We start from the raw sequence: 22,693 nt of genomic DNA, 5'->3' as shown, positions 1-22,693 counted from the left end.
TGTATTGTTTTCCCATCTCTTTGGTTCTCTTGGCAGACAAAAGGGAAAAAGGACAGTGGTGGTCACTGTGTGCTCATGCCAGCTTTATCACCTCTGGATGTTTGCTGCACCAGTGCCACAGCCCTGGAGCTCTCCCTGCCCTTTGCATGTGTTATATCCAGAGTCCTCCACTGCCACAGACTCTGAAGGTCACAGCAGGAGATAAACAGAGATGCAGATGGGTGTCTGAGCTAATTTGGGGAAATCATCCCTGTATTCCTGCAGTGCTCATCTATCACATGGGGATTATGCAAATTATCCACATCCTGGGGCCAGGTTAGGGGTCAGATAACACCTGAAGGTGCCGAGGTCCTGTTGCAGGATGCTGTAGAAATGCCAAGTGTCCTGATGTGAGGTGTCAGATGAAGCGGGAGGAAATGAGCTGCTGCTGCTGCTGCTGCTAACAGGCCAGCATGCACTCATACAAAATTCAGCAGGTCAGGGACAAGGCTGTGCAGAAGGGCAGGGTGGAGCCACACAGGACAGCTGACCTGCCTTCTGAGGTATATGGCTGGCCAAGGGAGTTCACCTGGGCAAAGGAAAGGATCCCCCTTGATCCAGGAGTCAAACAGCCACAGATCTTGCTCTAAGCATCATTCACAGAATGACAGAATGGTTTGGGTTGGAAGGGACCTTAAAGCCCATCTCATTCCATCCCCTGCCATGGACAGGGACACCTTCCACTATCCCAGGTTACTCCAAGTCCAGTCCAGCCTGGCCTTGGACACTACCAAGGAGGGGCAGCCACAGCTGCTCTGGGCAACCTGTTCCAGGGCCTCACCACCCTCACAGGGAAGAATTTCTTCCTAAAAGCATTTTGGGATCAGCCCAGCCCAGCCAGAGCCAGATTTAATCAAAGACAAATAATGATGCATCTTGGAAAGCCCTGCAGTGTTTCACCACATTGCTTTGAGTATATAAACCAAACACCACTCTTTTTCTTTAAAGCACCCACACTCCTTGGATAGATGTGGCCCAAACCTGACTCTTCTGTGATCTGCAGTCTGGATCTTTAATTCTTCCTGTGTTTAAATCAAAACTAAGTGCTAGGAAAGAAGGAGATTTCAGTGTTTTGACACCCCGCTGTCCCCGGAAAGCCTGTCTGGTTCCAGACCTCGTGGTCTTCTTTGTGGATGCCAGCAGGAAACACAAAAATAAAAGTTTCCATGGGTGTGGGGGCCAGGTAGAAGCCAAGGAGACAGAAGGGATTTCAGAACATGCAGAAACACCCCATTTCTTGCCCTGGGCAGCTTCTGGGACATCACTTGGATGACATCGGGAGACAAAATAGAGGCACTTTGTTCTAGTTCTGTGACTCCTGGAGGTAATGCAGAAATTCCCCCTGGGAAAAATCAACAGAGGGAGGGGAAACATCTGCGTTTCTCCCTGTCCCAGGGCTTGCTGCTGTCTGAACAAGGCTATAAAGGGCTAAAGGGGCCTTTGCTCTCTTGCACTCATGGAGTGCAGGCAATGGGAATCTGGGCTATGCAGAGTTCTGAGGTTTTGACCAGTCCCTAAAACTTCTCCAAATACTTTCTCAGCGGTGATGCTGAGATCTCCCCTGACTGTGACACGTGCAGCTTCTTTGAGCTTGGAGGACGGGGAAAAGGCATTGGAGGGGATCCCAGAGGGTCTGAGGGCAACCAGCTGTCGCCCTGACCACTGATACAGCTCCATGGGCTGTTTTCCTAATAGGAACACAGACTTGTGCTAGCCTCCCACTGGAAACCTCATCCCCCCGCTATTCCTTCCTTCCCTCAAGGACTACCAGTTCCCAACGCAGCTCCGCACCCTTCCTCTCAGGGCTGGAGACACTTGCCTGTCCGAATGTAAACTCCCTTTGTTTCCAGACCACCCACTTCAGCCTTTTCCACTCCCTTTGGAAAAGGAGGAGATGGGATGTCTTAAAACCCAAATCTGTCTCCATCCCACATGAATGCGGTGTTCTCATTTCCATCAGTGTCATCTATTTACACAAGAAATGCTCGGGGAGGAAATTGAGGTTACTGAGAGGAAAAAAGTGCCTCACATCAGCCCTGAATCCCTACGGGATGCACTGCCTGTGCCCTACGCCAGACCTTGCCCCACATTTCAAGTAGGACAGACTGCAATTAAAGCCCCCAGCAACCAGAAAGTGCCACTGAGCCTTTCCTGCCAGCCTGAGGTGGGAAGGGGCTGTGCTGCAATGTTAATTTGTTCATTCAAGGTCACTCTGGAATGGCTGAGCAGGGAGCTGGGCTGGGTGTCTGAGGTCTTTCCCCTGAACCATCCTCACTCCACCTCCAAGCTGGTGCTGGTGGTGTATGAGACACAGGCTCAGAGCCCTGCAGTCTCTATTAATGCCTCTGACAATATTCCCACCAATAAATCAATAAATCACTTCTACTGGACAACAACCACCATTCCAGGGCTGCCAGAAGTCAGGTGCAGAGGCAAAACACTGCCGTGTTTTCAGCCACAGGCGCAGAGCTACAAGGGATGAAGTACTCGTGTGTCCTGCCAGGCTGATGGTGCAGCCTAAAGAGTGTTAGAATAAGTGTTAAAAAGCTTTAGAAATCGGCTTGAATCAGCTTCTACCCACCCTTGCCAGGCTCCAAACAAGAGCAGCGGCATCTTTTCACGATCCTTATCTCTGGAATATCTCCGGGTGCTCAGTACGCTCCCCAAGCTGTGGGCAGGATTGTGCTCAGCCTTGTGCACCAAGAGGAGCTCGATTTAAAAGCTCTTGGCTGGCCAAGGAGGAAGGTGAAATCCCCAAGGCAAATCTCAAGGAAAGGCAATGCTTGTTCTGGAGAGACACCTGCTGGCAATGCCCATGGAGCCCAAGCTGGAAAGCTCAGAGACCACGAGAAAGACTCGGAGTTGTAATTCTCAGATCCAAAGAAAAACAACCAATGCTTGTTTTCTTGTTTCTTACAGAACAAAGGAAAAAATACTCCAACTCCAACGTCATCATGCACGAGACTTCCCAGTACCACGTCCAGGTGAGCACACACATGCAATGGAGTGCTAAGGGGCTGAGAGGCCAAGGTCAGTGATAGGTGCCAGTAGTGCAGTGTGTTCTGTGTGTCCTGGACCTTCAGGAGGCCAAGGCAGAGTTGGGAACCTCCCTACCAATAAAGTCACTGAGTAAAGGAGAATGGGGGAAAAAAGATTTAAATAAACAAGGGGAACTCTGTACAAGGAAAGAGGAAATGGAGAAGCTGTTGTCCTCTCCCTCCTCTGTGTCTGAAGGAGACCAGGAAATGTTGTCCCTCCTCTCACCCTGTGTTTCAAACCCTTCTGATCAGTACAGACAGGTTAAAAGCAGAGTTCCTATGGTGGTCACCAGAACTCAGCTTTCCAAACAACAGAGACCACATGGACTATCAGCTTTCAGCTTTCAGCTACTGTGTCCTCTCAGGTAACACAAACCCCTTCACACAAGACAGGCAATAAGCCAAATCCATCTCCCACTGTCACAGACACCCACTCCAAAAAGAGGAGCCAGCCTGGCCATCTCGGCCATCCCAAGCTCGGCGATTCTTGTAGCGCAACTCGCTGGTGCAGAACTCCATGGAGGAGGTGGGGCCATTCATCACCGAAAACTGAGTGAGGCAAGACAGGAAAACACTTCCTGAGGTTCATATTTAGGAGATGGGGCCCTTTAAAAGTCTAAATTCAGACTTGTAAAAGGCCTGTTTGGAAAGAGGTCCTGGTTTCCATCAGAGAAACCAACTCAGTGGCTCAGAAGTCACTCATGGATGCAGAGAAGGGACTTTAAATGGTGACATGTAAATGAATTCTTCATTAGTTATGGCATAAGCCACCTGTTTGTGAGTCTCTCCCCTGAACTTTGACCAAGGCAAACAGGACTGCGGTGGCAGGCAGTGAGATAGAATGCAGTTTCCTCATGGGAAGCATTTTACACCCTTTGAAGTAATCTGATCAAAGTTTAATGGTGGATGGACTCATTGCCCGTTCTAGTAAAAGCTGCTGTATTTGAATATCCATGTGGGTGAAAAGGGGTTTTAAGGGATAAAACAAAGACAGCAGCAAGCTTCTCCCTCTCAATCCACCCATATCTATGGAAAATGGAAAGCAGAAAAATATTTTAATGACTGAGTCAGACAAGTAGCTTCCCCTCCATGAAAACTAACTGAACAATAAACAGCAAAGGAATTTATGAAGCTTGTAAAGGTGGTGGATAAAATAATAGAAGAGATAAAAATGCCTGTCATTTTGAGTAAACCCATTCTCCTCACTGCTCTGAAAGCAGAGGGCTTGTCACCTCTGCACAGATAAGACTGACTTGGCAAATACCTTCCCATGCACTCTTTTACAATTACAGTAACATACACCCAGCATGTTTTTCATTCGCAATTGCATTGCTAATCTCAGCTTTCGGCTCACACACCTGCCAGGAGTTTTATTTAGATAGTGCCTCACCCCATACCTTTGCTTGACGAACACAGGAATGGGCCTTGCACTCTGAAGTGTTTGCCCTCTTCTCTGCTCCTTCCTCCCGTCTTTGGGAATCATCTAAGAGCAAATGGGACACCACAAACCCTATCCACCCCTAATGCCCAAGAGCACGTTTCAAGACTCTGCCAGTCAGGTGTACCAGTGCTTTAAATCGGAGGCTTTCCCTGCATCCACCTTGTGTGGAGCCAACTGCAACAACAGTTCTTGCCTGTGCTTCCTCACAACCATCCAAGACTGTGTGCTCTGAGTGCACACATCCCTCTCGGGTCCACCTGGTCTGTGTCAGACCCCAAGATCCACAGCTTCTCCAAGGTTCCAGTTCCCACGGCAGGACATGCTGGAGCAGCATCAGCTTTTGCGGCCTCCTAATCTGCTTCCCACTTTGCATTTACCTGGGCTTTTACAGGGAGAAAGGAATTCTTTCTCAGCAACTCTCTCATCCTCCTCCATGGCCCACTGACGCACCTGTCGACTGTGGACACAACCCACCAGGTTACTGAATCAGCTCATGAGTACATCAGCACCAGAAAGAAGCTACCTGATCCCTTAAAAGGTTATGTCTGATCACTTCTCCTAGGAGAAGGCAGGAAGATATGGTATCAAAGGGAGAAAAGCCAGGCAAAACTCATCCCCTTACAACAAATTTCCTGTCAATTTAGGACTTGCTTTAAAACACCCCCCATTTTTCCAGCTCTTGCTTTGAAACCAGACTACAGGATGTCTGCATCAGAGAGAAGCAGGCATTTCACTGCTGCCCTCCCCACAAACTCCGAATGGCCAGCAGGACAATTTGGGGTGGCCACAGTGCTGTCCCTGGCCCCCCAGGGCAGCTCTACCTGCAGCACCTGGGTGTCCCTGCTCCAAGGCTTAATCTGCTCCTGGTTCTCCAGCTTAGCCATCGCTGCTGAAGTGCCTGTTCTATACCCTACTGAGCAAGGAAACCAGGATGAGAGGGTCATGCTGGTGGACGGGCCTTCAATATTCCAGGGACGAGAGAAAAAGCTGGGATCTGGCCCAATAAGCTTCCAAGGGCTGCAGGCCCTTGGACTGCACAGATGCCTTGGTCAGGCCTGAAACTTATCCATCCAAAAACCTCCTGCCTTTCTCTCCTGGAAAAGTTGGTAAAGACAGGGAAAAGCTTCAGCTGCTTTTTGCCAGTCAGGCACGTTCCCCTTCCCATCTCACCAGGAACATAGCTGGGCAACAAAAGGAACAAGATGAAAGAGGACCGTCTCCTTTTCCCTCCTGATTTTTTTCCTTCCGTGTTGTCACCTGAACATGTGGCCTGGCTGTGCTGCCACTGGCACAGGGACAACAGCTGGGCAAACAGCCCGGCTGCTCTGAGTCGCAGCTTTTCTTGCTTTGCAGTTCCCTCTGCTGGCAGACACAACAGGTTCTTCCATCCACAGGGAGCAGCACTTACTCACCTGAATTTTTGGAGTGGCCTTCACCCACTGCTGGCGAGCACACAACATTTGGATGTGACACACCTCTCCTTTCCACAGCTGCCTCCCTGCCCAGCATTCCCTTCCCATGGAGGCCCACCCAGGAGCAGACCAAAGCTGCAAGTGCTGCCCCATTACACAAACTCTGGTCATGCAGGTGCCAAGTGCAAGGCCTGAATCACCTCACGCTTCAGTATGTAGCTGGAGCAGGGATGGGAAAGCAGTTTGGATGGTTACGCTGTAGCTGAGCTGCTCCTGGCCCAAGTGCACACACGGGACAGCAAGGGAGGGGAGAACAGCACGGAAGCCTGGCTGATGGGAGAAGAGCATGGGCTGGGTTTATAGGACAGGTGGAGAGAGGTACGAAAACCAGGATAACCAAGCAAAGCCACAGGGCAGGACAGAGGCAAGCAGCAAAAAATCCTTTCTTACAGTCAGCAACACCCATTTTCACTACCGTGAGGACTGAGCTGGATATTTTTGGGGGGAAGGTAACCCCAGCCCTAAGGGGGGCTTAAAGGGCTGATGTAGAGTGAGCTGCCAGGTTTGGAGCTCCAGCAGGCTTTGCAGTATAGAAGCTCTCCAGAGTTGCTGTTCCCAGAGCATGGGACCCCACACATTACATGGATCCCACTTGGCACAGAGCACCAACACTTGCCCATGGCTTCTGTGAGCACTCTGCCTGGCACAAATCCCACACAAGCAGTTTTGCTACACAAGACAAGCAAAACACAAGTGCTTTTATAGCTTGGCAAGCAAAGTGTAACTTTCACAGTCTGACTTCCAAGCCAGGTTCAGAGGGGCCCAGGGAGTAACTCGTGTGTGTGAGGCATTTGCCCTGCTGGACAGGGATCAGAGCTGATGGAATTGATGAGAGTAATACGCAAATGGTGAAACTGGTTATGAAAACCCATTATGAAACCCAAATCTTTCACTGCCATGGCCAGGCTGGTACCAACAACCAGAATTGTTTCATGCAGCACCTCTTTCACGCCTGAGCTCTGAGGAACTACAAATGGTAATTGTAGCCTCTAGAGATGTTTTCACCACTGATTTACACACCGCAACAAACATTTTCCACCTGTTTTTATCTCCTCTCTCTCCCCAACTTCAGCACTTGGCCACCTTCATCATGGACAAGAGCGAGTCCATCACGACAGTGGATGACGCAATCCGGAAACTCATCCTGCTCAACTCCAAAGAGAAGATCTGGACACAAGAGATGCTGCTGCAAGTGAACGACAAGTCCATCCGGCTGCTGGACTGTGAGACACAGGTACCAAAGCCCTGTGGGACTGACCCCAGACTGAAGTGTGGGGTGCAGTGAGTACCCTTCCCATTCTGCCTGGGAGAGGGCAAGTTCTAAGGAACACAAACAAGGGTGAATCACTACCAAAATACTCTCCTGGATTAGAGTCAGCCCTGCAGTATGGGAGCAGGATGTTTTTAGCAATGACAAACTAAGGAATATGAGCCCATGGATCCCAGGACTTCCTGCACAGGACCATTCCCCCTCAGTCTAATAGTTCCCCATTGCCTGACACCTTCCCCCTTCTCTTGCAGGAGGAGCTGGAAGACTTCCCCCTGCCGACAGTGCAGCACTGTCAGACAGTGCTCAATCAGATGCGCTATTCCTCCATCCTCCTGCTCGTGTGTCAGGATTCTGAGCAGCACAAACCTGACATCCACTTCTTCAACTGTGACGAGGTGGAGGTGAGCAGAGCCTTCCTGCTTGGTGTGAAACAGAATAAAACATATTTCTTGCTGTCTGCCCTTTCCCCCTTCCTCCAATCCTTCCTAAAGCCAAGCCCTTAAAAACATTCCTGTTTTATCCTTGAGGCTGAGATGGTTCATGAGGACATAGAAAGTGCCCTGGCAGACCACAAGCACGGGAAGAAGATACGGCCACAGACACTCAAGTAAGTAGTGCGGGATACAGCTGGGAGTAACAACAATAAACCCCTGCTTCCAGTGGTTTAGTCACACTCCAGTCTCTTGGAAACGGGATCCACAGCCACTGATGGGGTTGGTCTGTGCCATTTTCCTTGCAGGGCAAACCAGGAAAAGATCAAGCAGAGACAATCCATCCTCCCCCCACCTCAAGGACCAGCTCCCATCCCGATCCAGCACGACATGAGAGGCTCAGCGATGAACAGGAACAGGGTGGCACCTCCTTCCCAGCATGATCCAGGTACTGGGAGCACTCATGAAGTCTGTCCTGGGAACGGGAGACTAATTAATCCAGACAGCCAACCTTCCTGAAGTGATCTGTGATGAAAATAAGTGTTGTACCCACTGGGCATCTTCTGCTCTGCTCAACAAAGAAAAGCTCCCAGAAACTCCTTGTAACAACACCTGTATTTGGGGGATAGAGAAATTCCTAAAAAAGCAAAAGCCCCTCATAAGCCATCACATGAAATTTGAACCAGGCACTGGTGACTTAAAAGGTACAGACAAGACATTTGGTCAGAAAGACAAATTCCTGGCTCTGCTGACTTCACAGGAGCCAAGATTTCACCCTCTAAAATCAACTGTTTTTCATGAATTCTTGTAAAGTCGAGTGTGGAAATGCAGGTCTGAACTCATCCCTCTTATGCGCTCATCTAAAGACTGATTCCAAAACCATCCTTACTTCAGCCCGTTTGAGTTGGCTTGGAAAAACTTGATATTTTCCTTTGGAGAAAGAAGTAAGAGAAGTAAGTTCCTAGGAACAGAAACAAACTCTTTCTCTGACAAAAGATCAAACTGATGAACAAACTGTAAGCATTTTTTACCCCTGTCTATCATACCACCTTCTCTTAGCATTCATTTCTAATCTCAAGGAAAACATGTAATAGGATACTGTAACACATCCAAAACACTCCTTTCCTGGGATGGCATCTGAAGCCAAGCAACTGCTCTGGCTGCTGAACGGAGAACTTATTTCAGGTCCAGTTCTGCATCGTAAAAGGAATATCTCTATTTCTGAGCTGGACCATGAACAAATATCTCTATTCTGATGAAAAGCAGCCACTCTTACCTCTGCCCTTCACAGAGTGCTCACACCAGCAGAGCTGGGAGTTCCCCCCGGCAGGATTTCTGGCTCTGAGTGCACAGAGCCTGGCAGGAGAGCAGATGACAGGAGAAAGCCTTGAGCGATGCCTGTTTGCCAAGGTCCCTTCTCCATGAAATGCCTTCCCGCTTTTCCTACAAAACCTGTCCCAATGGGGCATCTCATCCCCACACTCACAGGTGCCGCAGACTTGTCACAGTCCTTTGCCAAAACTGCCTCCCCAGTTCTCCCACTTGGCAGATCCTGCTCTGCCAGCCCTTTGGAAGCCCTTGCCCTGAACTGACGCCATTTTCTTTGCACAAGGGGCTACCCCAGAGATTGCTCCCACTGGAATATCCCCCCCCACACTGGGTGTGTGGCTTCTGGAAACCAGGAGGTGCCTCCGGCTTGGGTTTTTTGCAGGATGATTGGAATTTAGCACCTATTACAAACATTATTCCTAAGGTGTTCTCACAACCCAGAACAAACACCCAAGCTGGGAGTTACCATCCCATGGATCCCTGCCTTTCGTGGAGCCTATTTCCAGCCTCTGATAGTAAATATATTTTTCTCTCCCTTGGCTGCAGACTATGAACGACGAAGCTCTGGCTCTCACGACCATGAGGAATCCCGAGCCATGTTAGCACAGAAGATTGAAAAGGAAACGGTGGGTGACAAGGACACTGCACAGCCCATACGCAGGAGCAGAGGCAGGGAGCAAGGGGCTCCTCCATGAGCAGACATTTAATGCATCATCTGGGCATTTTTCCAATTGATACCTGCTGTGCATAAAGATAAGGTGGCCAAAAGCAAATCTCCATCACCGGGTCAGTGACAATGTCCTCTGACCTGAGGCAGCTCTGCTGATTCCAGCTCTGCTCCTCCCCATCCTGTTAAAACTTGGGTTATTTTCCAGCCATCCATAAGTAGGGATCACCTGTTACATTGGTAAGGGCAGCACACAGTCAGGCCCAGAAGCTCTGTCCTTGCAAAGGGATGCATTCAGCTCCATTTGATGCCTGGATTGCCCACTGCTGTGCATTCTCCTGGGAAATGCAGCAGGCCCTGGGATTCGGGCTCGCAGCCATGCACAGCCCGGGCTCACTTTGACCTCGGTCCTTTGGGTTTCTGTCCTCACAGCAAATCCTGAACTGCACCCTGGATGACATCGAAGTGTTTGTCGCCCGGCTCCAGAAGGCTGCAGAGGCATTCCGACAGCTCAACCAAAGGAAGAAAGGGAAAAAGAACAAGAAGAAAGGGCCAGCAGGTGCAGTGCAGCAGCCGGAATAAATGGGGAGCATGGGGGGGCACGGATGAAGGTGGGGGGGGACACCTCAGCTCCCAGCCCAGCAAGGCCAGATCGATGCTGTGGCACAGCCACGGATCCAGGCACACCAGTTCAGGAGGTGCCGCTGCTCCGTGGGGACCTCTGGTAGATCACATGGAGCCTCCGGCACACAGAGGGAGTTTGCCTTTCCCTGAACCCCTGATTTTCAGTAGTTCTGGTCTCAACACCCATTTCTGCTGTGCCTTCTGCATGGCAGGCAGCTGGAACCATCCCAAAGGCGTCCTAATTAACGTGCCCCTTCTCCTGGCAGAGGGAATGCTGACCCTCCGAGCAAGACCCCCCAGTGAGGCCGAGTTCATCGACTGCTTCCAGAAAACCAAACTGGCTTTTAACCTCTTGGTAAGACACGGAGGAATTTCCATCCCATGCAGGGACAGCAGGGCTTTTCCCCGTGTATCCCAGCAGTGAGTGTTTAGAGTGAATTTTGAACGGAAAACACTGCCAAGGGACAAAGGTGTGAATTCCAGGTTCTTCAGAACCCAGGACAAACATTGTGTCAGGCTTGTGCAGGTTTTCTGGGCCAAGCTGTTAAACCAAAACTCGAAGCATCAAGACCAGGATGGGACAGACCAGCCAGAGGGTTGCAATGCCTGGATCTTTTCTGATCCAGGCCTGGGAAGTCTCTGGTTGACAGTAACTGAAGTCCCCCATTGCTCCGATAGTCCTGGCTCCTCTCTTTCTCCCCTGTCAGACCCTCTGGATTAAGGAGGGGATGAAAAGGAGGAGCATAAAGATGTTCCCAGTGTTGCCAGCTCTGCTCAGTGAAACACTAGAGGCCAGGAGGGTAACAAGGCAGCAGGAATTCTGTCAGTTGTGACCAAACTTGTCCAGCGAACACATCCTACAAACTCCTTCCTGGGCAGTTATTAATAAGGAAAACCAAGAGACTGTAAACAACCTTAATGCAGGATACCAAGCTCCAGCCTTTTCTTTGAGAAGCAAATATGGCTAATTTGTGCCTGCTCAGGATCAGAAGGAGCAGCTGATCTCCTGGCAAGAGCCCAGGGTGGAGCACGGAGCAGAGCTGGGACACTGTGGTGGGGTCCTGCCACGTTCCTCACCATGTGGCTGCCGAGTCCCTGGGAAGTGCCCGTTCATTGGGTCACCCTGCTGCCAGCAGTTGTTTCCCACTTCCCACTCCACATTAATGTTTCATCTCCGGCATTTCAAATGCTTTACATTTTGGCAGGAGCAGGGAGCCTGTCTCCCATAGCAACTGTGCCAGGAGTCCAGGACAGGAGAAGGAGCTGAATGGGAGCACAAACTGGAGAGGTTTCTCACCACAGCTCAGCTGATTGCTGTTACTGAAACCCAGTTCTTGCAGTAAATTAATCCCAAGTGTTTGCTCCTCCATTCTGCCACAGCTCACCTCAAATAACACTGGATTTGGAGCCTTTCAGTGGCCAGGGCAGCTCCGGGTGCCACAGGCAAGACCTTGGTGGAGACTTTCCCTTGTCAGCAGTTTTCCAGGGGACCCTCAGAACACCTATCCTGTTGTTTTCATCCATGGAACTAGTGGGATTCTCAACCCTGCAAGAGGCAGAAGCACCAATAATCCTGGCCCTTCCTCACTAGGAATTTCAAAATAAGCCAAGGTTTTCTGTGTCTGTTCAAATTAGCTTTAAAGGCACTGATTTAACAGAGAGGGTATTCCACCCTTCCTGAAATTCATTGGGAATTAGAAATGGACACAAAATAAAAAAGAATGATTCCTACTCCTCCATCCTTTACTCTTCTCATCAGTCCACAACACTCGCCCCATGTGACAGAAAAGAGAAGGCACACTCAGGGTTAGGGTTAAACTGTGTTTACGTTCTCTTTCCAGGCCAAACTAAGGAAGCACATCCAAAACCCCAGTGCTTCGGAGTTGGTGCATTTCCTATTTGGGCCACTGGAACTGGTAAATCTTATTCCCAGGTCTCACTGGGAACTCCTTTTATTTCTAGTTCACACTTACAAGTAGATAGATTGTGCAACAGGGTTGGAAAACTGCTCACATCTGGCCACAGCTTTCTCAGGAACTTCCAGAAGCGATGCCAGTTGTTCCTGGCCTCTGATCCGGTTTGAAGCTTGAAGTAAATACAGGAACCCCAGCAAATATGAATCCTTCCACCCGGTCAATAAGGCGTTCCTGTGAACAAAAGGGGCAGCCAGCTGGAGTCCCCACTGGGAATCTGTCTGGTCTCACCTTCAGGCAAATACGGCTCAGTATTTGCACTGAAAATGCGTGGAAGCAGAAATCCCAACTTGGAAAAAGAGCCACAAAGGACACAGGAATAGCAAGATACTTTCCATTTTTTGAAGTGTCAGCTTCTGACACTTCACTTGTCTCTAACAACAGCTCATTTGTAGATCAGATCTTCCTTTGACTCCAATCCAAAAAAATCTCATGTTCCCTTGAACTGTCCAGTCTCCTTCAAAGACTTAGGTTGATGTTTCTTGCAGTGACTGAGCTGATCCAAGGATCAGCTTTGTCTTCGATTCCTGCTCGTCTGTGTGTCCCTGGTTTGACATTTTGACCGTTTCCTGCAAGTTCTCTCCTCTTTGTGTGGTTTGTGTGTGACCCAGATCATCAACAGCTGTGGTGGCCCCGAGCTGGCCCGGTCTGTCCTCAGCCCACTGCTTTCTAAAGACGCCACCGATTTCCTGAGAGGACACCTGACACCCAAAGAGATAAACCTCTGGGATTCCCTGGGGGAGACATGGACCAGATCCAGGTAAGGACAGAGCTGCTCCCCAGGCTCCCCAGGCAGACGGGATGCTTGGATTCCCTGATGCTCCTGCTTCTTCTTTCAGGGGATGCTCTGAAAGACACATTCTTCGTGAATGTCACCTCATATTCCCACTTTCTGTCCTAGAGCCGAGTGGCCCCGAGACACAAACATCCCCACCTACATCCCCAAATTCCGCAACGGCTGGGAACCGCCCACAGAAATCTTCCGTGGAGCTCCCTGGGAAATAGACATTGGACACTTGCAAGAGGAGGTTAGTCCTGTGTCCCTGTCTCTTCAGTCTCCCTCCCCCTTTTCCGGAGAGACGGAGCTGCAGGGGTAGTGGTGGCGTGCAACAAGTAGTTGGCTCAAAACTCAGTTGGATCTGGTTGCCCCAGTTAAATACAGAAAGCAAATGAGGCGGGAAAAGGGCAGCAATAATGAGCCTCTCCCAATCCAAGGCAACAGCACCCTACAGCGTAACTGAGCTCTAGGGACACAGGCTTCCCTGAAGAACACCTTGACCAAAATCTGCCAGACCATGACTCATCTACCACTATCCCTCTCCTTTTCTCCCATCAGCTTTCCCCTTTCCTGGTAACACTGACTCCATATCTGCCTTTCCAGCTCTCCTCAGCCAATGGATATCCTTACCGGAACTCCTCACTCAAGCGTGGCCAGACGGCTGAGCAGACACAGGCTGGGGATGCCTTCAAACAGAACATCACTCCACATGGAAATAGGTAATGGATCCCCACGCCCGGAGCTTTGGCTCCCACCTCGGAACCTCATGAAGACACACGGACACATACAGTGACACTGGGATGTTTGGGCATCCTGGAGACAACTCCCTGCCACTGTTAATAACCACCAAGGGAAGACAAAGATCAGCTGAGGGGTTATTCCCATAAGCACTGTCTGCTGTTTAACCCCCAGCAGCTCTGCAAGGAAAGGAATCACAGGTGTTTTCCACGGCAGGAGGCAAAAATATTGACTGACTTCATCAGTCCATCCATAGGTCTTGTTTCCCAACATCAGCCCAGCAAAGTGACCTTAAGGATCAGGTGCCAAAGATGCTGCACTGCGCTTTGGCTCTCCATGTGTGTAGAGATGTTGGAATCATGGAATCACAGAAGGGATTGGGTGGGAAGGGACCTTAAAGATTATCCCGTTCCAACCCCCTGCCATGGCCAGAGACACCTTTCACTATCCCAGGTTGCTTCAAGCTCTGTTCAGCCTGGCCTTGGACACTGCCAGGGATCCAGGGGCAGCCACAGCTTCTCTGGGCAACCTGTGCCAGGGCCTCAGCACCTTCACAGGGAAGGATTTCTTCCCAATATCCCATCTAAACCCACCCTCTGGCAGCGGGAAGCCATTCCTCCTTGTTCTTTCACTCCAGGCTCTTCAAGTCCCTCTCCAGCTCTCTTGGGGCACCTTTAGGCACTGGAAAGGGCTCTAAGGGCTCTCCAGAGCCTTCTCTTCTCCAGTCTGAACATTCCCAGCCCTCCCAGCCTGTCTGTGTAATGCTCTAGCTCTTGGAGCACTTCCTGGCCCTTCCTGGCCTCCTCTGGACTCCCTTGAGGATCTCTCCATCCATCCCAAAGTCACCCCAGCTTGCACAGACAGAAGCTGCCTACAGAAGGAATCTGCCCTAAGGGAAGGGCACACACAAACCTCACCTTGTTGGAAACACAGGGCCGGGGAAGAGCAGCCCGACCTCCCAGCGCTGCTGGAAAACATTTTAGCTGAGGAAGGAGCTTTGTTTCACTGGAGACAGCAGCTCCCCCTTGGCTTCAGACAAAACCAAAGGCAAACCCACTGATTAGGGGCTGAATAAAACAGTGTATTTCAGTCCTGCCCACCTCTCCCCCAGGGAACCGACAGGGCGCTGGGTTCAGACAACTCTTCTTAATGAGACAGAATTCTAGAAAATGGGGGAAAACCCGTCCCCTTTCTTCAGAAGTCTTGGAAAGGTCACTTCCAAAGCCAGAACAAACAAGGCCACCCCTTTGCCTTCGGTTTTTCCCCAAGGGAAAGATGGCTCTTCCACCTTCTAACAGCCCTGACACTCATTTCCCATCACCAGTTACTCTGGGGTACAAAACCTTCATCAAGTACTTTTAGTTCAGAGTTTAGAAGCTCCATCTGCTTCCTTGTTTACATGAGCTCACACCTTGGAAACTGTCACATCTCAAAGCACAACCAAACTCTTCCCAAACTCCACATGAATCCTCTGCCGTGATTTGACACATCACTTTACAGGGATTTGACTCAAAGTTTTCAGCTGACCATCCACTTTGCTGATGCCAGTTCTAGTCTGGGAAAAAACCCTCAAGCCAGACTGTTTTTCCATGGTTTTCTGTTCCAATCTAAAGGATTTATAAGCTTTATTACAAGAGTTCAAATCCACAGGAAAGTACCTTAAATCAAATTATATCAGCAAAATAACTCTTTTTCTCATTCACCCCATCACTGATTCTGGTAGGAACATCAGGTGGTAGAGATGCAATGTGGAGCAGGGAAAGAATTAGGATCATTTCTCCAATTCTGATTTTCTTGGCCTTGTTGTTGGATGGGCCTCCACTAAAACTCCAGTTTTTCTCTTCTGCAGGAATTTCGAGACCCAGGGGGTGGCTGTGCCCAAGAGATTTGCCAAAATCCGCTACGATTTCACCGCGCGAAACGCCAATGAGCTCTCAGTGCTGAAGGATGAAATCCTGGAGGTACGTGACCGCTCCTGGAAAAGGTGTGTCCCCCAGGGGCAGGAGAGAGCTCGGGATAGCAACAAGCACCAACTCCATTTTCCCTGGTGGTATCTCAGCAGTGACACAAAGCTTTGCTCAAATCCAAAGCTGGAGCAGGCTGCCTGTGCTGTGTTGTGTCATTTCCTCAGCTCAAACACATCGGTCCCATTTTAACCACAGCGAGGAGGGAGGACAACAACTCGCTCTAGTGCCCTGCTCATCCCCTGCTGGGTCGGTTCCTTATTACCACTTCCTCCTCCCCGAGGATTTGTTTTCTCTGAAAAACACCTTTTTCATAACCTTTCTCTTACTGCAGCACTGTTGGCAGCTGGACAAGGTGGGACATGCCTTGGGCTGACACTGATCTGTGACCTGAGGAAAAGGTTTCTCTGCAAAATGTAGCTTTTTATTTATTTAATTCTTTATTCTAATGCAAAAAGACAACAGAATCTCAGTCATTGGGAAAAAAAAGATCTGGAGAAGCAGGGACATTATGTAGGAACTATGAGTTCTTCAGCACGCAGAGGTGCTCTCCTGTTCATCCTTATGATAAATTCTGATGCTTTCCAGGAAAAGTTTCAGTCCTGGATTGCATTTGAGAGCAACAGATCTAATCAGAGCTCCTGGCCTCAGTGCTGTCCTTCTGGCAACTTCACCTTTTGGATGGTTCAGCCCCGCTATATCCTGGTTGTTTATGCCTGAAATCCCATTTTCCCACTAGCAGATTTATTTTTGTCCTTCTCTCAGGTGTTGGAAGATAATAAGCAGTGGTGGAAGTTGCTCAACCGGAGTGGGCAGGCCGGTTATGTTCCATACAATATCCTGGATGTGGTGAAACTGGAAGAGCTCGAACAGGTCTGTAGTCAGGTGGTACCTGACTGGTATCAGCTGCAGGGCACAATCTGCCTCTGGGAATAATGTTGTCTTTAGACCTCCCTGGATTTCTTAGGATACTATGCACAAGTCAGGATGAACCTTCAGAAGTAGACAAAGCCAGGAGATTCCTGAGTCTCCTATGATAAAATTCACATTTTGCCACAATCATCTTCCCAAATAAGGCCTATCCTTCCCATTTGCGCACCAGCCTCCTGCTTTCCATATTTTTCCACGTCAAGATTTTTCTTGGGGGTTAAATTAAAGATGGACACTTCCCTCAGCCAGTTCGGTTCAGCACCAGGAACACGTTACTGGAGTGGAGGCAGATGGAAACACCATCTAAGTGAGAATTAAGTGAATACTGCAACTTGCACTGCAGAAATGTGGAGCTGGAGTGTTCTAAACACGCTAGGGAAGCATGGAATTGCTTCCCCATTTTGGTATTGCAGAGTTTGGGCAAAGCCTAAGGGGGCTCAGCGGGCTTCTGGATAAATCCCTGCTAGTTTAATCAAAACGTCAAAAAACTTTCCAGTCCGCTCCAGGCCCTTGGCAGTGGTCCCCCTTCACATCCCAGCTAGGGAGCAGTGAGGCTCTGCCTTCCAATGAGATTGAACATGTTTGGCACATCTAGGAATTCCCTTGTGCAAACCTCAGACTTTGCTTTGGGTTTTTCATTCCCAGAAATTAACTTCTTCCATGCAGCTCCACCTGAGGTCTCACCAGCCCCACACCAGCACAAGGAGAACATGGTAGTTTGTCCCTCCGTGGTGTGAGGCAGAAAGCTTAAGAAAATTAAAAACGACAAAAAAAAAAAAATTCTTACTTTCTTTTTCCCTTTCTAACCAGTCTAACCAGAGGTACAAAGGAGACCTGAGCCCCAGGGGCTATGGCCCATCCAGCCCAACTCACAAGCTGCCTGCCAGCTACGCCGGGGATAAGTGGGGCAGTGAGATGTTGTCGCGCAACTCTGCACAGGAGGCCAAAGAACGTACGTGTGTGTCCCACTCTGGGCTCCCCTGGGTTTGGGCGCTTGGGGGACCAGACCTACCCAAGGGGCTCCCCTGCACCTTTTACTGGTCACAGCAACAGAGCAGCACTGTGTCTGGAGGCCATTCCAGGTAGAACAAGAGCCAAGAGAGCAGCCCAGGGGCTTGTGACACCTCCGGGGCTCTCGGGCGGCCCGGGCCAAGCAGGGCAATAAGTGATCACCCCATGCCTCCTTTGTCCAGTTCTAACTTCCTCCTCCTCCTCCCAAGGAGAGAGTTTCCTTTCTCTTCCAAAATGTTTAAGTGTGTCTAAGGAACAGCTCAGGTCAATCCCTTTCTCTCACTTCCTTTTGCTCATCTCCCAGCACACACACAGTGCCCGCCTGGCCGCTTCCTTCATGTGGTTCCACAGAATTCCCGGCCAAACAGGAGATCCACATCACTCCCTTACCCTGCACATGCTGTGCGGCTCACAGAGCAGGAGAGAGATCAGGGGCCCTGCTCACCTCACCCCTTATCCCACCCTGTCCACTCCTGGAAGCAGGAGCCCTTTTGGGACGACAGAAAGCCCCACAATACAAGGACACAAATCTGTTCATATCACTGAGTTATTCTCCACAGTCTTCAGAATTTTCATGGGGAAAGCGATACTGGATGAAGAGTCACTGGAGTTTTCACAGAATAACACGATGGCCTGGGCTGGAAGGGACCTTCAAGCTCATCTCATCATGAGTGTGTTTCTCATTCCCAGTTTGTGCTTCCTGCTGCTTCTGTTCTGTTGCGGAGCAAAACCTGGAGCTCTGCGATCAGCAAATTAGTGACTAGAAGTAGCAGAGAGGACTGAAAAGGTCTCAATTCCAAACCTCCAATTGTAGATTCTCACAGAACTGTGCTTCCACATCAGACAACAGCCAAGGGGTGATAGGAGCAAAATGAATGGCAGCACAGGGGCACAGGAAAATGGGAATCACCTTTCTGGGCTGAATTTAAATAAAAATGTTGAGCCACATCCCCATTTGCCTTACAACAATTTCACCACAAACATTTAATGGCATTTTTGACTGAAGACTTGATTTCACTCCCTACTTGTTTCTACAGAACTTATTCACCAAATGGATGAGCTGAATGACGAGCTGCTAAAGAAGATCACAAACAATAAAATTCAGCCTCCCCACAGGAATTTCAAAGTGGAAAAGCCTCAGCAAGTTTTTGTGCCCCTCACCTTTGAATCCAGCACTGAAGAAGTCAAAGCCTGGCTGGAGGCCAAGTCATTCAGCAAAGAGTAAGATTTGCCCTGTTGCCACATGAAATGCTTGTCCTTCCCTGGAGAAGGAGCGGGGGAGGCCACGGCACCATCTCACCTGGGACAAGCCACTTGGATTTACTTACAGAGCCTGTGTTGCAAATTAGATTTCAACCCTATTCAATCCAGGGTCTATAACCAGAATGTTCAGAGCCCAAAGTCACTCCCTTTCTCTGGTATAAATATTTTCTTGGAGATAAATAGTTAACTAACTAAATCCACGGCCTGAAATGCTACTGGAATTGCAGCTGCCTCCTTGGAACAGCCCCAGGGCCCCGTGATATGGTCCCACTGCAGCTCCTGGCCTCCCATCTCCAACTCCTCACCTCTGGCACGAGGCCACGTGCGGCACAATCGTCATCTCCCTACTTTGTGTCTCCCCAGGACCGTGGAACACCTGGGCATCCTCACTGGAGCTCAGCTCTTCTCCCTCAACAGAGAGGAGCTGAAGAAGGTGTGCGGTGATGAGGGAAACAGAGTCTACAGCAAGATCACAGTGGAGAAAAACCAGCTGGAGGTAAGCATTTTTCTGGATAATTCCTGCTGGAATGGGGGCTGTACCAGCAGTGTCAGATAGCTCATTAAACAGGCATTTAAAAAAATACAATTGTGGGAAAAAAAAAATGCAACCAAACCTACACCAGCAATAAAACACGCGTAAAAATTCTGAAGTGTCTTTTAAGCAAATCTGTAAGATCCCCCTGTTTCCACTAATTAATCTGCTTTTTACTGATATCACTTATCTCTTTGAAACTAGCTCTACTTCTACAGCATTAATTAAATACTGTCACTTAACTGCAGCTTGAAGTTCAAATCCAAACTGCCTGTTTTGTTTCCATTCCAGAAAAGCAGAGGGGAGTCGGAGCTCCAAGAAATCATGAAGCGCCGCCAGGAAAGGATTGATTCTGCAAATTAAAGTCTCTCTGCTTTATTTCAGCTCTTAGCCCTAAGTAGTGCAGAAAAAAAGGGAATGAAAGCAATGATTCCTGGCCCAGGCCGGATGCAGCACAGCTCCCCTTGGGGTCCAGCTGCCATCAGAGTGACAATTCCTTGAACACTGTTGGGAAGGGTTGACAATAAGACCATGTCCCACTGGGAAAGGTGTTTTAATTTTGCATGAAGTATTTTTTTTATAACTATATATTTTATACTGAAATTTTCCGTGCATGCAATCAGAGCAGGATTCACATGGGGCTGGATGTACAAGGGCTGGCTTCAAGCAAAAAAAGATCCCCAAAGCTTTTCTCCGAGGGCTGTCCCCTGCTCCCCACTCTCCCCTGGCAGAGCAGGCGTGGCACACAGCACAAGAGAGGCCAGCCTCAAGGCTTGGAGCCTGGACCACAGGAATAAGGCTTTAGAACCCTGCAATGGTTTGGGTTTAAGGAAAGGACATTAAAGCTCATCCCATTCCACCTCCCTGCCATGGGCAGGAATGCCTGTCACAGCCCCAAGTTGTTCCAAATCCTGTCCAACCTGGCCTTGGACACTTCCAGGGATGGCGAGTCACGACCCCTCTGGGCAACCTAACCCTTTCTATTTCCGTTTCCATTTCCTCCTCAGTGCAGGTGTCCCCTGCAGCCCACTGCCTGTCCTTGTCCTGTCCCCCTGTGCCCCCTCGTTGGACAAGGCTAGAATGGCAACACACATTCCCGAAGTCTGGCTGCTTCCTTAAATCCATGGACCAGCTAGTGCTGTCTCTGAACAGCTGAAATGAGCTTTCAGTGCCTAGAAATGAGCAGGAGTGACAAACAAAGGGATTTGAATCTGGAAATAGGTGAGTTCCACCCACCCACCGCTGCTGATGCAGAGGCTGGGGCAGCTGTGCAGCCCTTCCCTGGGGCACGGATCCTGCACTGGAATGTTGTGGTGTTGCCAAACCGGGCCTCACACCAGGAGAAGATAAGCCCTGACCGTTTGCTCCCAACCCAGGCACACCCACAGCCCTTCCCAGGGTGTTGGTCACTTGTCCCCATGGTCATGTTTTCACTGCAAAAAGTCAGCTGAAATGATTCCCAAATAGCTGAAACCCCAAAGCACACTGGGAAAGGCAGGTTTAACACAAAATAAATGGCCACAAGGAATAAAATTCTAATTTAGCACAGGGTGCTGCTCTTCCTGTTTTCCTTCATAAAGTTATGTGCATTTGTATATAACAATCTGTAAATAGGGGTGAGGAAAATCCCTCTCCCTAGAAGCAGAATTAAGTGATTATGCTTCCAAAATTTACTCACCATTTCAAAACTCAAGCAAGCAGTTTAGTTCCTGTCCACAGCAAGTTTGGCATATTGCATTTCTATCTCTGTTTAACTGACAGACCAATCTGATTGCAAAGCCGTGAAGCACACAGAGCTCCAGAACTGCCCACAGCCCAGGGACAGCTGAGTTTTCTCTCTCAGCACATGCTGAGTCTTTGTCCAAATTTGTGCCTGTCATTGCACATTTAATGGAAAAAGCTTTAAAACAGCATCTGGGGAACTCATGTCTAAAACTGAGAACACCAGTGCACCTCAGTTTTGGCTTCATTCTTAAGTGTCTCCAATGGATAATCTGTTTTCTTCATTTGAAACAGGACACTGCTGGCACCAGCAGAATTAGGGTGCAGGCAGGGGAGGATCCTGGGTTTAGTCACAGCCCTGCTAGGATCTAAGAAGGGCACTCACCTTGTCAGGGAGGGATGAAGAGGACAATCCTCCTGAGAAGCCCTGGCTCCGGATTAGGGTGGAGATGGGAGGCAGGATGGCAAGCACGGGAGGTGAAAAAGTTTCTAAAATGAAAATAAAAACGAATGTTGAGCTAGGAAACACACCATCTTCTAGTCCTGGGGTGTAGAGGAAAGCAAATCACAGGGAATTACAGTTATCTGGGATTTTAACAGGAGTGTACATGACAGCTCTGTAAAGCCGGGAGCCACAGGGGCACTTCCTAAAACAAATATCTCAGTAGACCTTATTGCAGAGGTCACTTTTACAAATTTCCATGCGACTGAGCTGTGCATCTGTTCTGTTTGTACTGCCTGCAGACGCTGCTATAAAGTACTGTACATTGATGTAACTGAGCGAAGGAGACAATGATATAACCGTGCACTGTACAAGATTTATTAAAATAGTTAAGTTATACTTATAACTCCATCTCCATCTCTTTCACTGGGTTTTCATAATGGTTTGTCACTGAGAGTCTCAGAAACTCGGCAGAATGTCTGAAACCACACATTTCCTTTTGGTTTTGGGGACTGACATTCAACAGGAAGGATGTTATGGCCTGGATAGCTGTGTCTTAAGAATAGGGGCAAAGCATGAGGAGGCTGTACAAAAGCACATTCTTGGCTCTCTGGAAGGGGAACGACTGTGGCAGCTGTCCCAAGTGGAACCATACAGAAAGAGGGAACAGCATAACCCCATGATTCAGAGCCTGCTACACGGATTCTCCAACATTTCCAGCCAAGAGCCATCCTGTTTCCAGAAGCAAAAGTTTGTTTTCTCTTTTCCTTAATAATTAAATTACTCAGCTGAAATAACTGTTAATTCCTTCCGTAGATGTTTTGGGGAGTTCAATTTCCAAGTGGGCCCACACTAACAAGATCACCTCTTTTACAGCCTAAATAAAGTTCAGGCGAACCACGAGCCCAAAACACCTGCCTTACTGGGCCGGGGGCTCCCTCAGCGCCTGGAGCTGTACCCGATAAACCATTTCGAACCTTGCCACAACGGCAGGGAAGGGAGCACAGAGCGCTCAGCTCCTGCAGCGGG

The 22,693-nt window shown here is 49.3% G+C and overlaps 1 protein-coding gene across 1 annotated transcript in view; it reads left to right on the top strand.

Annotated features, from left to right (window-relative positions):
* Positions 1-22,461, top strand: part of EPS8L2 (EPS8 signaling adaptor L2) — a 49,446-nt gene extending 26,985 nt beyond the window's left edge. The window contains exons 4-21 of the mRNA XM_069016162.1: positions 2,959-3,023; positions 7,063-7,224; positions 7,512-7,661; positions 7,788-7,867; positions 8,000-8,139; positions 9,567-9,646; positions 10,120-10,246; positions 10,578-10,666; positions 12,153-12,227; positions 12,896-13,044; positions 13,186-13,312; positions 13,666-13,781; positions 15,650-15,761; positions 16,530-16,637; positions 17,505-17,646; positions 18,743-18,926; positions 19,332-19,464; positions 19,792-22,461. Of these exons, the coding sequence (XP_068872263.1) occupies positions 2,959-3,023; positions 7,063-7,224; positions 7,512-7,661; positions 7,788-7,867; positions 8,000-8,139; positions 9,567-9,646; positions 10,120-10,246; positions 10,578-10,666; positions 12,153-12,227; positions 12,896-13,044; positions 13,186-13,312; positions 13,666-13,781; positions 15,650-15,761; positions 16,530-16,637; positions 17,505-17,646; positions 18,743-18,926; positions 19,332-19,464; positions 19,792-19,863 (2,111 nt within the window). The 3' untranslated portion in view covers positions 19,864-22,461. The remainder of the gene's footprint in view (positions 1-2,958; positions 3,024-7,062; positions 7,225-7,511; positions 7,662-7,787; positions 7,868-7,999; positions 8,140-9,566; positions 9,647-10,119; positions 10,247-10,577; positions 10,667-12,152; positions 12,228-12,895; positions 13,045-13,185; positions 13,313-13,665; positions 13,782-15,649; positions 15,762-16,529; positions 16,638-17,504; positions 17,647-18,742; positions 18,927-19,331; positions 19,465-19,791) is intronic.
* Positions 22,462-22,693: the final 232 nt, after the last annotated feature.

Source organism: Aphelocoma coerulescens, chromosome 5 (assembly GCF_041296385.1).
Source record: "Aphelocoma coerulescens isolate FSJ_1873_10779 chromosome 5, UR_Acoe_1.0, whole genome shotgun sequence".
NCBI lineage: Eukaryota > Metazoa > Chordata > Aves > Passeriformes > Corvidae > Aphelocoma > Aphelocoma coerulescens.
The sequence above is the reverse complement of the archived record's forward strand: the minus strand, read 5'-3'. Positions and strand labels throughout refer to the sequence as shown.